General features: G+C 45.4%; 1 protein-coding gene across 2 annotated transcripts; it reads right to left on the bottom strand.

The window, feature by feature from the left end:
* Positions 1-1,768: 1,768 nt before the first annotated feature.
* ptgir (prostaglandin I2 receptor) lies at positions 1,769-16,289 on the bottom strand. Of its 2 annotated transcripts, XR_003787930.3 has the most exons (4): positions 16,108-16,289; positions 14,880-15,912; positions 5,280-5,592; positions 3,480-3,620 (listed from the first exon to the last, which is right to left on the bottom strand). XR_003787930.3 is itself a non-coding variant. In XM_029170789.3 (3 exons), the coding sequence occupies exons 2-3, from the start codon at positions 15,711-15,713 to the stop codon at positions 3,339-3,341; spliced, it is 1,116 nt and encodes a 371-aa protein (XP_029026622.1). In that variant the 5' UTR covers positions 15,714-15,912; positions 16,108-16,280; the 3' UTR covers positions 1,769-3,338. The 2 variants fall into 2 exon arrangements, 1 of the variants encoding a protein (XP_029026622.1); XM_029170789.3 differs by lacking the exon at positions 5,280-5,592 and having other exon boundaries at positions 1,769-3,620; positions 16,108-16,280.
* Between the last annotated feature and the right edge of the window lie 337 nt (positions 16,290-16,626).

Here is a 16,626-nt window from a genome sequence, read left to right as displayed (position 1 = left end):
CTTGATATTGAGAGTAAACTCTTTAAAACTACCACTCGCATCTTCTAAGTAGGTTGAGGCCTGGTGATGGGTCTGTTTACAGGTGCTGCTTATAAAATCAGAATATCATAAGTCAATTCATTTGCCTTCAAAAAGTGGAACTTCTCAGACCTTTAAAATGTTTGATTATAACAAAGACTTTAGTCAGTATATTGGGAAAGTACAGTAGTGCCACACTCTATTCAACACAAAGGCCTTTAAATGGTCTCAGTCTAGTTGTGTAGGTTACACATTCATGGAGAAGACTGTTGTCTTGACACTTGTCCAAAAGATTATCACCGACACCTCTCACCAGGAGGGCAAGACACAAAAGGTCACTGAAAATAGAGCTGTGTCCAGCACATGGACAGAGAGGCGAAGGGAAGGAAAAGATGTTGAAAAAAAAGTCTCCAAGCATTAGGGACAACCACATCCTGGAGAGGATTGGGAAACAAAACCCATTCAAAAATGAAGAGGGGGGGGGTTCACAAAGTGTGGACTGCAGCTGACGTATGAAGACGTGGGTTTCTTTGCCAAGCGACTCCAGAACCACAGACAGCGTCAGAAGCGTCTCATCTGAGCTGAAGACAAAAAGGACGGCTGCCGAGTACTGAAAGTTATGTTCTCTGATGAAAGTCAAGATTTCTAAAGATCCTTTCTTTGTATTGGTATTAAGTAATACTTGTCAGTTATAATCATCACAATGAAATAAACTTTTGAAACATATCAGTCTGTGTGTGCATAGTTATAATATACAAGTTTTACTTTTTGAATGGAATTAGTGACATTAATCAACTCTTATATAATTATATGATCGGCACCTGTAAACCTTAGAGGTGTCTGCTTTAGGTCTCGATGCCCTTTCATCCACAGCTGGGTGTCTGTTATACAGCTATTCAATTCAGGTAGACACCAGTCACGTTTAGAAGCTTGTTGGCAACATGGCTGCAGAAAAGGGTCTGTATAATTAATAGGACTGTTTTAATTTCTATTTATTCATAAAATGTCTTTAATGTGTGGCCTGTGAGTGAGTCCTGAGTGGAACCACCTGAGCTGGTGTAGCAGCACATTACTCTTGTATGTGTTATTGCATCAAACCCTCAGGATGATCTAAAATCTGGGAAGCAAATCAGGGATTGCATTGATTTGCTGTTCAGTTAATCATTGGTTTAAATGTTTTACCATTGTCTCATGAGTGTCTGCATTCCCTGGACCAGCCACACGGTGGCGCTACAGTCCCAGTCGCTGCTCAGCTGTTTTGTCCGTGGCCTTTATGTGAGGGTGAGTTCAGAAGAATATTTATACAGAAAGTTACACTGTTAACATAACATTCTATCATCAGTCGTCTACTGAATTCATTGTTGTTAATGCAGCATGTTGTTTTTATTTGAAGAACCCCCATAATCCAGCAGCTTCAAATGTAAATATTCAATCTGCCAGTTTTCACACAAACTCTAACTGATCTGAATCACAAGAGTGACTGTTTGTAAACATGTCACATATTGGAACTCTACACCCTTCAGTTCTTACTCAGCTGTGAGGAATTACAGTCCTGAGCTGCCCGATCCTGCTAAAAAACCACCACTTAGCGTTGTTTAGACTTTGCAGGTTAGTCAATTCAAACCAGACAAATCTTCCAACAAGGAAAAATCACATTCAAGGCAAATCACTCTAAAAACATTACTCTAAATTTCATCATTTTTTAGAATAGTAATCGAAATGGTTACAGTCAGACCTTTATACTATGGCATAAAGACAAAAGTGTGACAGATTTTATTGTATTTCACAAATAAAATATACACAGTGTAATAAACACTACTTTTATAATTTCTTTTATTATGATGGGCGTACACTTCAAATAATTACCCTGTTGAAACAAAATGTGCAAGTGGTGAGGTGTTGTCATCAAGGACTGTGAAGCAAATAAAAAAAGTGAACATGCAACCTGGGCAAACACCAAAACAGAACCACAGTCACCACGTCTGTTATCTGTGCAAGAATCACAAAGATACAAAACGAGACAGCGCAGGGAAAAGGCATAAATACGTACATTCAAATGCAGCAACACCACAATACAAACAAAACCCACCACGCAAGCTCAGTGCGTTTCACAGCAGCAGGGTGCTTTCAAGAGGCTCTTCAAGGAACATATATTAATTCTACATAGTTTAGACGGGAGCGAGGTGATGATTAAGCAGCATCACTGGCTGCACAGGAAGTGGCATCGAGCCAAGTCTGACGCTAAAGCAGCCTCTAAAACCTCAGCTTGGTTTAAAAAAGTCTGTTTGGTTCACACACTGTCAGTCATCTGAACCTCCTCAGTCTAATTTAACTCCCTATAACATAAGGAATAAGTTAATGCTGGAGTGCTTGGACCCTTTATACATTTAAACTGACCACAATAATCAGAACGACACATTTGTGACTGGACTGTACACTCTATGTTCCTCGTGAACAGGTTATGGATGTGTGTCAGGAAGCACACATGGATTATTGATTATGTTCTAAGAGCGGCCTGAGCAACAGAATGATGCAGACAAGCGAGTCCAGCAGGACTATGACCATGTTGTAGGTATGACGCCAAGGAATCCCCAGTCCAACATTCAACGCTTGTGCTTTTAAAAGCACTTTTTAGCAACATCAGCAGTCACAGATCTGAACTATTGCGTTCCGATGGAATTTCACAGGATTAATGGGTCCATAGGCGTAAAAACACGAACAGACATTGACGTAGCTGGTAGAATAAAGGCCACCGGCCCCGTTTTTCTCCTCTGCCATGACATTTGGTTTAGATATCCATGAACTGAGCTAACGTTGCTTCGACAGTTCAGGTTACTGCACATCTTGAACATCTGTTACAGGTGTGAAATCATCAGCAATAGAAAGGAAGTAAGGTTCATCTTCACATGGATTCACTGTAGACATGGAAGCTGAACCTGCTACTCAAGAGAAAGGTCGACTGAGACGAAGTAACAGAGTACATCCATGCATATTGGAGAGATATTGTGGTAAATACTGTTGGTTCTACAGTATATGACTTACATTCCAGGCTACAGTGTCATTTTCATTTCATGGCACAACTCTCCCAGCTCCTCTGAAGGCCGTTTCCATCAGTCAGTGTAAGTGCAAGGGTTCCTTCCGCGCTGAGGTTTGTCATCTGTTGAAGCAGTCATTACATAGACAGGTGATTTCCTGTGACAGGTCATTCTAGTCCCGTATGCAAATGCCAGGCTTCCATCTGACACATTTCAGATCTGAAAGTCTCTGGGCCGGCAGTCGCCCCACGCACCTCAAGGAATGCGCCTGTTGCGTCAAAGCGATTAACGGGGGAACATGTTTGTCTGTGAAAGCGGCCCGTCTGGAGGCTCGCGCTGTATGTGGCTGCTGTCCAGGGGCAGGGACAGCGCGCAGTGCGCCGTCGTCTTCACGGCCCCTCGGCCGAAGCGGCAGCTCAGCAGCGTGTAAAGGTGCCGAAACACGGACTTGCGGCAGATGATGAAGACCCAGGGATCCAGGATGGGGTTGAAGGCGTAGAAGCGGAAGGCTATTAGGTTCATCCAGTCACTGCAGAACGGATGGATGGCATTGATGAAGCCTGCAATCTGAAGAGAGAAACGTTAGGTTAGACACAGAAAACCTTGTAACCTCTTTCTAACACTGCAGTGTTACAGCAGAAGCTCACAGTACCATTCTCAAGACTATTTGCAGGATGGAGATAATCGAATTCGACAAGCTTCCGTAACAGTGCAACAGGATGAAGTCATCAAGATCTTGATAGAAAAACCATGTGTTCAATGTCCGGGTCACTCATGGCTCCAATTGGGCATGTGAGTCTCCCGAATGCAGATGATGTTAGATACAGTACAGACAGATCACAACAGTCTATGCTCTGCATCGATGCTTGGGCTCTGACAGACTGCAGACAGGCAGCACAGGAGGCATCTGGCTCAGGAAGAGCCTTTGTCACCTCGTTCCTCTTCTCTATCAACAATCCTTCATTTCCTTCACGAAATAGCCCACAGACAGAAGACTAATTAATGGCCCCTGCTGATTGAGTGCTGTAGTGCGTGGTAAATGTTTCCCTGTTGCTATGGCCTGGAGAGAAAACTAATGACCTGGGGACAGAGCGAGAAGCCAGGCCAAACCAGACTGTTCTGGTCACTGACACCATACACCCACAGGAACGACGCACGCAGAGGAAGACCGACTGCGTGCAAACCGCAAAACGAATGATCTGCACCTGAGATGCTGAGCTCATTGACATACAGTAATAATCTTCAAAGCCCTGGAATGAGATCAGCATCTTAGATGTAACAGAGCAACAGTGGAACAAACCTACATCCAGATGTTCTTAACATTTAGGAAGTAATGATGGTATTTGAACTCGTGGACTTGAGTTGTGCAAGCCTTGTTGCCACATAAAGAACTGAAGTTGGGTTTTTGTTCACTTTACCGACTTTATACATGAGTATCATGTATCAAATATAAATCTAATGCAACTGAGTGATTCCTCTCATTAATGTAGAATCTACGTGCTAGGAAACACGAAACAGAAAGTCACATTAATGTAGATAACTTGGACAAATTACAGCGGCAATAAAGGTTAAATAACAGAATAAATCCGCTAATAAAAGTGCAGAAGAAAATATATGAACAGTTGATGCAGTAAGTGAAATGTTAGTGAAATATATTTTCTAATATTGTGAAATAATCTCATCCCGGTAAAATATAGAAAGAGGACAAACCTTTGTTACAAATGATGATTATTTTTTCCTTGAAATAGAAATACTAAGATGGAGCCAACGGGCAAGAAACACTTTTGACATATTATAAACTAAAAGAAGGATTAAATGAGAAGCTGAGAGCATGTTATTAGTAACACTTTCCCCCCGAGCCAACAAAAATCACAACTATTTTGGCTCCTAGCACAGAGAGGGACAGAGCTTACGCTGGCGACCGTTTGTTATTCGCATTGCATGAATACAGAGAGAAAATAAAACACTGTAATGATCACGGTGACAGTTGTCCAACGTGTGGTCGCCGCGCACTTTATTCATCACACGCTTGTTTTGGAAACACTGGGCAGACGCGCGTCCTCGTCGCCGCTGCCGTCGCCTGCCATCCTGCCTCTTATGGTCGTCGGGCTCTCCGTTAAACAGGAGCGTGTTAATGTATGAGCGGTGGCTGCAGAGCAAACCCCAACGGGAGAGCACAGAATCCAATGTAATGTTAATGTAACTGCTTCAGGTGTCACTACTCACATCCTGCTCCCTGATCATCCTCATGTACCTGGGCCCAGTTCCCCTCCCGTCCTGTAAGTGGGCAGAGACGCACAAGATGCTCTTCTGCGGCCGGCGATTACCGCGCCTTTCAGGAAACAGACCACGTAATGGACGTCTAGCCATTATTTTCCATCTTGTGGTCCTAGAGGAGTCTTCCAAAGACCTTCTTCCTGATCCTGTTTCACTGCAGGATCATTACTGCGCGGCGAGTGGGGATTAGGAGCCTTTCAGAGAGCAGAGAGTGAGGTGGAAGACAGGCGCCCTGCAGAGCTGCAGAGTGGGGGGGAATTTCCTTCGGACAGAACGATGAGAAGATTATTATCAATCTTTGAAGCACACTTACTCTGAAAGCGGAAACGCCACCTTTAAAAAGTACAGAACCAGCATTCTCTCTCAAACACCAGAGTTATGCACGTTTACTTTTGTAAAAAGCCATTAGAACGTAAAAAAGGGAAAGAAAACCTGACAACATCATATTTCTAAAAATTCCTTCCTTGATTATGAAAACAAGGTTTCCTGTTCATGAAATAGTGAAGAGCAGTGACTGTTCATTTGGTCACATGCGTTTTGCCAAACAGAGTTCACGCAGATTTTGTTTTACTCTTTACATTCGCTTCAAATCTTGCAACTTCAACAATATGATGCAAGGCTGGGTTTTCCATAGAACATGGGTGGATATTCAGTCATGGCAGAAGCAGTCACTTTTATATCAGATTTCATCATCATCATACAGCAGCAGCAGCAGCAGCAGCAGCAGCAGCAGTAGCAGTAGCAACACCCCTCCAGCATTTACTCAGTCCTCCCATTGTCCAATCGTTGGAATCTATGCAATGTGTCAACTTTCATTTCCTCATATACAGTTTAGAGACAGATCTATAAACATGTGTAGGTCTGTCTGACATTTGGCTGCTGCTTAATTAACTACGTGCATTGATCCAGGATCTTGAGCTGACTCGATTTCCACAACCTCCCCACAGGTCGGCCCTTCTGTGGGTTTCTCTGAGTAACGCACCTTTAATTAAAGCCAAGGTGTACTGTAAATGACTAATCTACAATTAGGGCTTCAGGTAAATGTTATTAGTGAGTCATACAGTTCAGACTTGCAATGTAAAGGTTAGCAGAGTCTTTGTAAACTGAGGGAAATTTCACTCCTACACAATCTGTTAGCGAGGAGGCGGATGGTTTCACCAGAGAAGCAGAGTCAAACTCAGACAGGAAACGTAGTGTGATATGAGCTGGTGAGATAATTATCTACAGTACCTTCATGGCAGGTAACCAAATTCTTGTCATTTCTAAATAAAGATAACAGATAACAATAATATATACTCTCTACATATAAACAGGAGAAATTGTGGTGCAGCCTTTGGTGAGTCACATTTTTAAAGCCGTCGGTTTTCTCTTGAGGAACGTGAGTTGAGAACTGAAGTACAAACTGAGTAAACGTTAGCACATGTGAAGAATGAGGACATGTGAGAAGATGGCGTGTGCCTCAAAAGTTAAAAAAAAAATGTTGACAAAGCAATTCAGAAGTGACAATAATGCAGAAGTGGAAACAACTGTAAAAGGGTGAAATCCCCTTTGGTTTCAGAATGAGCGCAGATAGAATGTAGCCCTGTGGTTGAAACAGGAGGCGTTCACTGCTCAACGCCGGTCCTCTTTCCCGGATACAAAGGGCTGAGAGGCCGCTGGATGCTGGTAAATAATAAGAACGTGTGGACACTGAGATTAGAGGCAGGTTAGCCTTGGGCAAAGAGAGCAATGTCAATGGCCGACGAGGAGTCCTGATCCACACGGAAGCCGCATAAAGTGCTCAGTCTGTGTGTTTTCAATTTCTAATAATACAACCGAGTTCTGCAACACGCAGCTTCTTTATACTGATCCCAGATTCCCTAGAAAGTTTGCAGGCTCTCTGGAAACAGAGAGCTGGTGTTGATCTGCTTTTTTCCCAGGCAGGTCTGGGCTGGGACGTCTGCTGGGTACCACCTACAGTACTAATAGACGTCTCCACTGAGCATCCGTCCCGTTTGTCATAATTTGTGTTGAACAAACCCAATCCTCAGTATGTGACACAGCTGTGGAAGCGAGGGCACAGTATTTATAGGACCACAGGGCATTCTCTGAGAACAGAGGCGCGTGGGCCGACATATTTGTTCCCATCGCATATTTCCAGGTTCTGGGCAATAATAAACATCACTTAGACTTCATTGGGTCCTGAAATTCAAAACACACACAGCGACCTACGCTGGCCGCCTGGTTGTAATTATCTCGTTGGGCTGTTTATTCCCATTTGTCTGCATAGATTGGCCAAGACCATATTTAAAAGCAGGACTTGTAGTTTTTCAGGTCATTTGTTTTTTAATCGTGAGCTGTGAACGCCCAGCCAGGCTGCATCACAGCGTGACTGCTCAGCCAATATGTTTTTTTTTGTGTGAACGCCTGCACGAATCCATCTGGCAAAAACGAAGTCAAGTTCGTGGAAGATGATTACTTGTGGCAGTGCTGAAAACCCTGATAGCGTCCAGGGCTTTACTGTAAAAGATCAAATATTTTACCTAGAAATGAAGCGTGGGCCGATGATTTTTACCATATTTTGATCTGACAAACATTTGAGTCATGATAATAACTCAGATGTTTCTTGGACACACTGAGGGTCTTCAACAAGGCTTTTATTAGGTTCTATGTCAGCTGTTTCCTCATTACACGTCAGCATCTGACAACCTCCACATTCAGCTTTAGTTATGGTTTGTTTGATGAGAGGGTGCATTTCACTGCTGCGTCCCAACAAACTTTTATTAGCTCATATATCCCGAGGCTGGTGACACAATTGCAAATAAAATGAAAATCACATTTATCACATCACTTTATTTTTTGCCCTATAAACTGAACAATGTCACTACATCATTCACAGGAGGGTCAAAGCCAAGGCAACGGGCGGGGCCTGGCTGCTAAGCCCAGTCCAGTGGGTGGCAAGAAGAAACCCAGTAACCAGGAAGCCCATGCACCCCCAGGTTCAGTATGACAGACGCCGTGAACCACAAAGATGCCCACAGCCAACACGCCCCCCCCCCCCCCCCCCCCCCCCCCCCCCCCCCACTGAGAGTGAGAGACAACACCTGGGTCTAGATCTGACCGCTCCCCCCCCCCCCACCCCCCCCCACCCCCCCCCATACACACACACGCACCCCTGAGAAATCAGAAGCAAACACAACCTCCAACATCGGAGCCTGTGCATGTTAAACTGGAAATATGTATCTAGACCCTGTTTCCACCAGTACATCAGACTCCCTCTCAAGTTACACCCAGGTTGAGATACCATATCCGTGGGTGTGGAGCACATTTCATGCAACGTTGGGTGAACAATGATGAATACACTGATGGGTATGAGATAAACAGGCAAACACGGCGAGCGCCAGAGCAGAGACGCTGTGCATACAGTAAGAAAGATATGCTGATATGTCCTGTATGTCTAGGCCACTACTGCAAATAATGAACCAGTCTCTCACATGGATGACCTACTTCTGACTTCTGACAAATGTGCATCCTAGAAACATGCACTTTATGTAACACCAACATTGTAACACACCCAACGCAAAGGTGGAGAAGACTTAGGAGCACACAGGAATGCAGGATGGAAGAATCTAAAGCCTGCATGGCCCAGTCTGGACTAAGGAGTTCACCAAATACACACAAACATAAACGTATAATATATACGTATAATACGTACAGTATGTACACATACATGTAGGTATATTTACATTTATATTTAGTGTCCAAAATGAGGCTTTACAAATAGAATATCTTGATTTTTCTTCTTCACTTAATCAGCTTAATTATGCAAACATGCAGAATGGACTGAGTCACAACACTTTGTGTAAACTTTACACGCATCAAAATAATGACAGCATTAAATCATCTCTACAGCCTGCTGGCAGCCGTCAGCAGCAGGTAGGACCTGAGTAACTAATCACATTATTTGGGAGGCTGACACAGAAACTTGATCCACAGATAATCATGAATCACTTGCCAAGATCAATGAGATTTTTATATACTGTAGTATATAGACGCTTGATGGTATGCTCCCATAGTAACTTTAGATTTGTACAGTAGCTTCATCTTCACATGGATGTTTCATCAAATAAATACTAACAATGGCAAACATAGTCACATTTGTATGTGTCAAAATGAAAGAGGAAGGCGTCATGGGCATCTACATTTGGCATTAACACATCTTAGGTCCATGGCACGCACACAAACAGGAAATGAATTCAAAATTAGCAATGAAGACGACAATGATTAAAATGTTGACAACGATTGAAAAAGATTAACAGCTGTTGCCAGCTTCCCCACTAATAACTAGAAAAAAACAAGGCTAATGTGGCCGCACATTGTCTGTGCGGATTTCACAATTCTGCTGGGCTGCTGCTCAAAGGTGTTGATCAAAATGCACATCAAAGAAATTCCTGAGCCAGTTCCCTGTCATGCATTTATGAAGGACAACAGGCAACACTTCCAAAAGTGAGAAATATTCATAAACACAGTGGAACTGCGACTGGAAATAATAACATCTATTACTTTCAGCTGTCACTGCCCAATTAAGGGCCTGTAATTTAAGCGGTTACTAGGAGTTCAGTAACAGTTCCAGCTGTGATTGTTTGCTTCCATACTGCTGCTACCACAGCTGTACCACACGGCTGATCACGTGCATACGTAGCTCAGAGACACTGTGTGGTTAGCTGTTTGACTGGAAGAAGACGCCGTTCACCAGGAATAAAACGTTGTACGAACACACAAACAGGATGTTAGTCAGCGCTGCAGCCTCATAGTTCATTTTAAAAGCCAGCAGTAGAAGAGTCAGAGTGGAGAAGAGAAGATTTCACCGCCTGTCTGTGGCTGGTGGAGACCAAACACAGAGCTCAAAGTCAAACAGAGCTCCAACACAGGGATCTCCTGGGCTGCCATGTTACATAGATGGCAACGAAGCCTCAATAATGCCTTTGCTATCCACTGTACAATCCCATAGGGCCTCCCAGAACCTGCCCTCATGTTCCAAATCTACCTTTCTCTACTCGCAGGATAGAAAAGTAAAACTTGGATCACTTGGTTCACTGACACTGCAGCAGATAGTGCCTCTTTCCAGAGCTGTGTTTTGTCCCCATGACCTGCTTTCTCCCAGACATAGCGTGCACTTGTATCTACAGTAGCAGCATGCATCACTGCCGCTCTGTGTCCGTCTCCAGTTTGCGCTCTACATTGGGTTTCAACCCCTGTTTGCCAGTCTGCGCCTCAGCTAATAAAGCAGCTGCTCATCTTTTATTGTGCTCCGACTCCAGCCCGGGGCCATGCTCTCCAGCACCTGCACAGTGCAATGACCTTAGAGGTATCCGGTATCCCTGGCGCATTATTTTTGGAAACGTCCATCTTTTGTTGACCACTTTACCCTTGTGTGGTCTCAAAATGAGCTCGACGTCAGAAGGAAGCAGCGGAGAGAATCCCAATAAGAGCTCCTCATTGCTGGTGGGCGCCGTAACGAGACTGACGGCAGGAGGTCATTGTTCAGTCCACAAAGCCAGCCGCTGATTGCAGAGCATCGTTTTTCCTCATGCACAGAAACCTGGACAAAGCCCACAGAGGCGTTTATCTCCCAGGATGCACCTGGAGCACAACAACAGTTAGAGACTGAAATAGCGCTCCATTCTGACGATCACAGCCAGGGTGTGTGTGGCCTCCGACACCGACTGGTCATACAGTGCATACACTACATAATGCTGGCGTTACAAAGAACTCAAACATCAGTTCCACCTTTTTCTCTAGAATCATCGGAGGCTCTGATGGAACGTTCATGCATATTTTTTTGCACATTTTTTTACAAGACCTGTTGCTTAAGGGGCTTTTCAAAAGGTGTTTGGAACTATAGTTTGACCTAGAAATAAATCTAACCACTAACCTAACGTCTGCTTTCACACTGGCCCAAATCGATTCCTCATACATTCTTAACTCATGAAGAACCGCGGTCTGTGTGTTTCAGGGTCGTGCCACTGGCCTCATGCACTGTCACCCAGCTTCTGGAACCTGCTCATGCCTTGGTTTCCTTCCTCCCACTCTGTCACGCAGTCCAGATTTACGAGGCGCTGCTCTGACTCTCAGAGGCCCGATGCCCTGTGACTGTAAATATGTCAGAGCTGCGCGTACCCACTGTTGTTTAACCTTCATGCACTCAGTCACCGTGCAAACATAATCCATTTTACAGTCTCTTACTCAATAGTTGCTCAATGAAAACTGATTTAAGTGATAATCTGACGCGTCTCTGCTTTCAAGCATAATTTAGTTAATCATTCTTCAGGGTTTCAATTAGCTTCAGCCTGATGACACAGACATACTACCACACAAATGGAAATCTTCTAGCATTAGGCTGTAGCAACAATGATTTAAACGCATCTCACTGGGCTGCTTTAGATCACAGCTCCTAAAACCTGAACATGAGATCTCCTAAAACACTTTCTCCTGGTCCTAATTGTTAACTAAAAAGCATTTACACTTCTGCGTTGGGAGCAGCTTACGTATCGATCGGGCTATTGACTGGCTGCCGTGTTGCCTCCGTGCTTCACACTGGATCAGCAGGAAGGCAAGATACTGGCTGACGTCACAGGCGAGGTATCAGTGTGTGTCGCCTGCTGAGGAGACAGCGCTTTGGTCATTTATAAACCAAGGGCAACAGGACACAGTCCAAGGGGAGCTCATTCGTCCTGGAGGAGAGAAATGGCTTTCATAATAGAATAAATACTGAATACTTCCTTGTTTCTTTTCGATCCTCCGCCTCGCACGGCCTCCTCCACGCTCTAGCCTCAATCCTGTGTTTGCTTTGGGCCTTCTTCCCTCAGTTCAACATTGACTCTAGTTAACATTTTCCCAGAAGGTTTGTCCCAGTTGTGCAGAGCCCAATTCGGGGGAGGCTTGACGTTTTTCTGGTTCAGCAGTGGTTTTTGCCTCGCCACGTTCCCACGCTCGCGTCTCAACCTTCATACTGCAGCACTGTCATCAGCCGCAGTGACATTTCTACCAAGCTTCAGCCTATGAGCTTAATGGAATGACTGAGGGTCCTCGCACGTTTTCCAAGAGTCTGTTGTGACTTTCAGGAAGCTCTTGGGTGCATTTACTTCTGAGAATGTTCACAGTTGGTCCATATGTACTCTGTGGGGTCTCATAACCTTTAAATAGATTAAATTCAGCAACAAGGAACATCCATCCCTCATTTGAGCCCCTTATCATCTGCACAAATTAGTCATTTTAATTTTTCCAGTTGCCACTGTGGTGGGTTTTAACCCACAGGCCACAGTTACTGTAGGTTTCTATCTGTGTGCCGCCTGTAAACAAGTGGTCGTTTCAAATGATGTCAATAGCGTCAATAGTTCTTTCGTGTTTCATGCTACATCCATCAAATCAAACTTCACGGAGCAGCTGAACAGACACCATTCATCACATTTAGTCTGTTGCCTAATGGCGCCTTATCTTTTTTTCTACTGTTATTGCACAGTTTGCTCTGTAGGTTTCGATCACTCAAAGGTGATATATTACATTCAAGGCCAAGTTGGACGCCTGACAAGCCTGGGAAGCATGTGGCTCAGGTACAGTAGTTCCACACAGGACGAACATTTGTAGCTAATGGACGACTATTATGACTCACAGTCACAAAAAAGGAGCTTTCCTCCTCCTCTACTGGGCCGAGATAGTGTCTGCGAGCCGGCGCAACCTTGTGTCTTGTTTCCTAAACACCACTTACTGTATCATATAAAAGATCTTGTAACTCGAACTGCAAATGCTCGTATAGTATCATCGATCATGATATTATTATCCTACTATTTCTGTGAATTTTAATCCTCTGTGCCAAACGGGAGTAAAACAACATTCATTTCCTGGCACCAGATTCGCATATAATCCATCTGTCCGCATGCGTTCAGTGCAGACCGAGCAAGAAACAGAGCTCACTCTCCAGAGCCTGAAAGCATCGCTCTCCAACATATTTCATGTTCAAGTTACATGGCTGTGGCTGTAGCAATGGCTGTGAAGTCATTGGCAGCGTTTATGCAGAAGTATTGACTAGTAACGCAGCTCGCATCCAGTACTAAGCACGCTGAGGAAGGAGCTTTCAGGAGGCCAACTGTGTCACAGCGGGGGGCCGTGTGCACTGTGAAATGTAGAACACAGCACGAGCTACTTATCGCTGGCATTGCTGTGGTTACAGAGGATCACATCCGCATCTGTCTGGAGGACGCTCACGCATCATCGTCTCCATTCCAACAAGCTCACACACATCTGCAGAGATGTCACATAAATCATTAATCACTTTCACAAAGTCTTGAATAATTCAGCATGACTTACTACAGACCGGGATCGAAACCCTAGACTGTTCAAGCAGAGCAGAATAAATAATGTACGCTGGTGAGTAAAACTAAAATTAGACCTGAAAAATAATCAATGATTTGTTGTAAACGGCAGCAGAAGAAATCTGCTTCTGCCAAGGTGCCGCGGCTTTAACTGAAACAGAACTACAGCAGACGTGAGACAATACAGCTTGAAGGCACCTTGTAAACAAGGGGTGAACGTGGGGCTTGAGCTTCCTGAGGAGTTACTCAGAGCGATGACAGGCGCACGTCGTCATTGCCGTTGAATCCGCCCCGCGGGCCTCGCAGCCGCAACTCTGGGCAAAGAGTGCAGCGCTGCGTGCACGGCGGGTTAGTCAAACGTCGAGGGGCCTCACCGCCTCGCGTCCAGACCCAGACAGTGAGTAGCTGGCGACGGGCGAGGGCATGAGTAAACCTCTTTCACTGCTTTCTGGAAACTAGTGATCATCAGGCCACCGCTGTTTAAATACATACCGTATGGGCAGACATGATTTATAACACAACTCACATTAATATTAATATCTTCCGCATGCCTCCTGCTGTTTACTGTCCACCTCTAATAGAAATCGGGCCGGGAAGCCGCAGCCTCCTGCCAGCGCCGCCGTGCCTCTGGGAAAGGCAGGGCCCAGACCAGTCCTCCAGGGAGATCAGGTTTGGCACATTCCTCACAAACTGGGAGATAGGTCCGAGCACAAAAACACACAACTCAAACACACACACACGCACTGTGCAGCGACAGCGTGCGCTGTGTGGCAAAGGCTGCACTATTAGAGGCACACCTTTGATACAGTGTGTGGCGGCGTTGACGGAACTCCTGCCAGGACACAAAGACAGACCGCAGGAACGAAAACACTAAGCGTGGCTATGTCAGCGGTGCTCTCTGTCAATGTTGTATATGCTAATTACTATTGATGCACATGATACGATGTTAAAATGAACGCATTCTACTCTGATGCACATCTGTAATACTATTCTAGCTTCAACAGCTGGATAAATGACACATCAGGGTGTCAGCTTTCGCCTCGTCTTTCAGCGAGAGATGCAATAAATCATGACATATTGACACGTCTGCCATGAGTCAGTGGCACCATGTGACTCAGGATATGTCAGCAATCACATTGCAAGCTGGAAAAACCTTTGCAAGAAGAAGCGAGAGCAGAAAGGTCAGACGTGAACTTACGATGAGAGGAACGGAGCAGATGACGAAGATGACGGTAATGAGCGCCAGCAGCACCAGGTGGTCCATCTCCTCCTCCCCCCGACCGAACCAGGCCAGGCTCAGCCTCCTCCTCCTCCCCGTCGACGCCACCGAGCCGCGCCGCCGCGTCTTCTGGCTCCGGTGCATCTCGCACAGGCTGACGAACATCGAGCCGTTGCAGAGGAACACCGCAAAAATCAGCAGCGCCATGAGGGAGGAGTAGGACAGGGAGAAGGCCAGCACCAGCTTGGACTTCTCCCCCACCGCGTCCATGTCAATGAAACACCACGTCCCGGGGCAGTACTGCCTGAACTTGCCGTAGCCCATGAAGGGCAGGAGGCAGAACGCGAACGAAAAGACATAGATTAATAAAAGAGTGAATTTGGCAAATCGGCGGCGTATGTGCACGGAGTAGAAGTAGGGGTGGCTGATGGCCAGGCAGCGCTCCACCGCCATGGCGCACAGGATGAGCATGGGGGTCAGGCCGAAGAAGATCATGGCGAAGCCGAACAGGTCGCACAGCGTGGTGCCGCCCATCTTTACCAGCGACACGTTGCGGGCGTAGCAGAAGAAGACGGGCGGGCTGAGCAGGCAGGTGCCCAGCAGGTCGGTGAGGACCAGGCCCGTCACCAGGATGCAGAACACGGACGAGCGGGAGCGGTGCTCCTTCTGGTGCACGCCCAGGATGAAGAGGGCCAGCAGGTTGCCCGCCACGCCGCACAGGAACATGAAGATGCTCGTTGCCAGGTTGGTCCCTTCGTTCACGAAGTCGGCGTTGCTGCAGTTGGTATTGGGGCATGATTCGTTGGGGGCCATGCTGTCATTCGTGCCTGTTTGGCTGTAGGTGGACGTGCCCGTTTAGTGCGGGGTGAACAGGGAGCTGCCGGGGAACATGAGGCAGTCGGCGCCTCCAGAGGTCATCGTGTGAGCAGACAGGCGGCGGGGAACGCTGACAGCCATGAGGATGCCCTGGTTCAAAACATGACTCTCTTCCTTGGAAACACCTTTAAATCGTCTTTTGAAACAATTAAGACAAGAAAAGGAAACAGTTAATGATGAAGTTGTTACATTTTAGGTCAAGGTTAAGGTTAAGATCAGGTCAAATTAGTTACGATTTTACTCTCAGAATATTAAAGACTTGCTGCTTCTTATGAAACTGCTTAACAAAGTCATTTACTTTTTTAAGCTTCAGTGACTATTTATCACTCACCTTCTCTGACTCTGTGGGAAAACACCGACTGAAGCTGGGTAAAAGTTCCCCCGCCGCTTCTTCGCTATTCAAACTCCTGCTGTGTAAAATATGAAGCAGAGTTCAAAGCTGTCGCTGCTTAAAGAGCCGCCACACGAGGAACTGACGCTCGCAGAGTGAGCCACTGTTTAAACTGTGCTGCTGCTCCGATGACGGAAGGTCTCTCCTCCTCCCTGTCTCGCTTTCGGCTCGACGTATGGCCCCTCCCCCTCGGAGCAGCGAGACGCGCGACACGCGCTGCATTGTATTTATATGAACGTGATTGAAGTGTGAACTACTTGTTGTTTCTTCTTCTTCTTCTTTTAACTATTTGATTTCTAATCCTACTACTACTACTTATTATTATTATTATTATTATTATTATTATTATTATTATTATTATTATTATTATTATTATTATTACTATTGTTGTTGTTGTTGTTGTTGTTGTTGTTGTTGTTGTTGTTGTTGTTGTTGTTGTTGTTGTTGTTGTTGTTGTTG

Source organism: Betta splendens, chromosome 13 (assembly GCF_900634795.4).
Source record: "Betta splendens chromosome 13, fBetSpl5.4, whole genome shotgun sequence".
Taxonomy (NCBI): Eukaryota; Metazoa; Chordata; class Actinopteri; order Anabantiformes; family Osphronemidae; genus Betta; species Betta splendens.
This window is presented reverse-complemented; position numbering and strand designations above follow the sequence as displayed.

Bases quoted from the DNA above. Each gene is read 5' to 3' on its own strand.
- ptgir (XM_029170789.3), bottom strand. From the start codon at position 15,713: ATGGCCCCCAACGAATCATGCCCCAATACCAACTGCAGCAACGCCGAC. The intron at 3,621-14,879 runs GTAAGTTCACGT...TTCTCTCTTCAG, and splicing joins TCTGCTCCGTTCCTCTCATC to ATTGCAGGCTTCATCAATGC.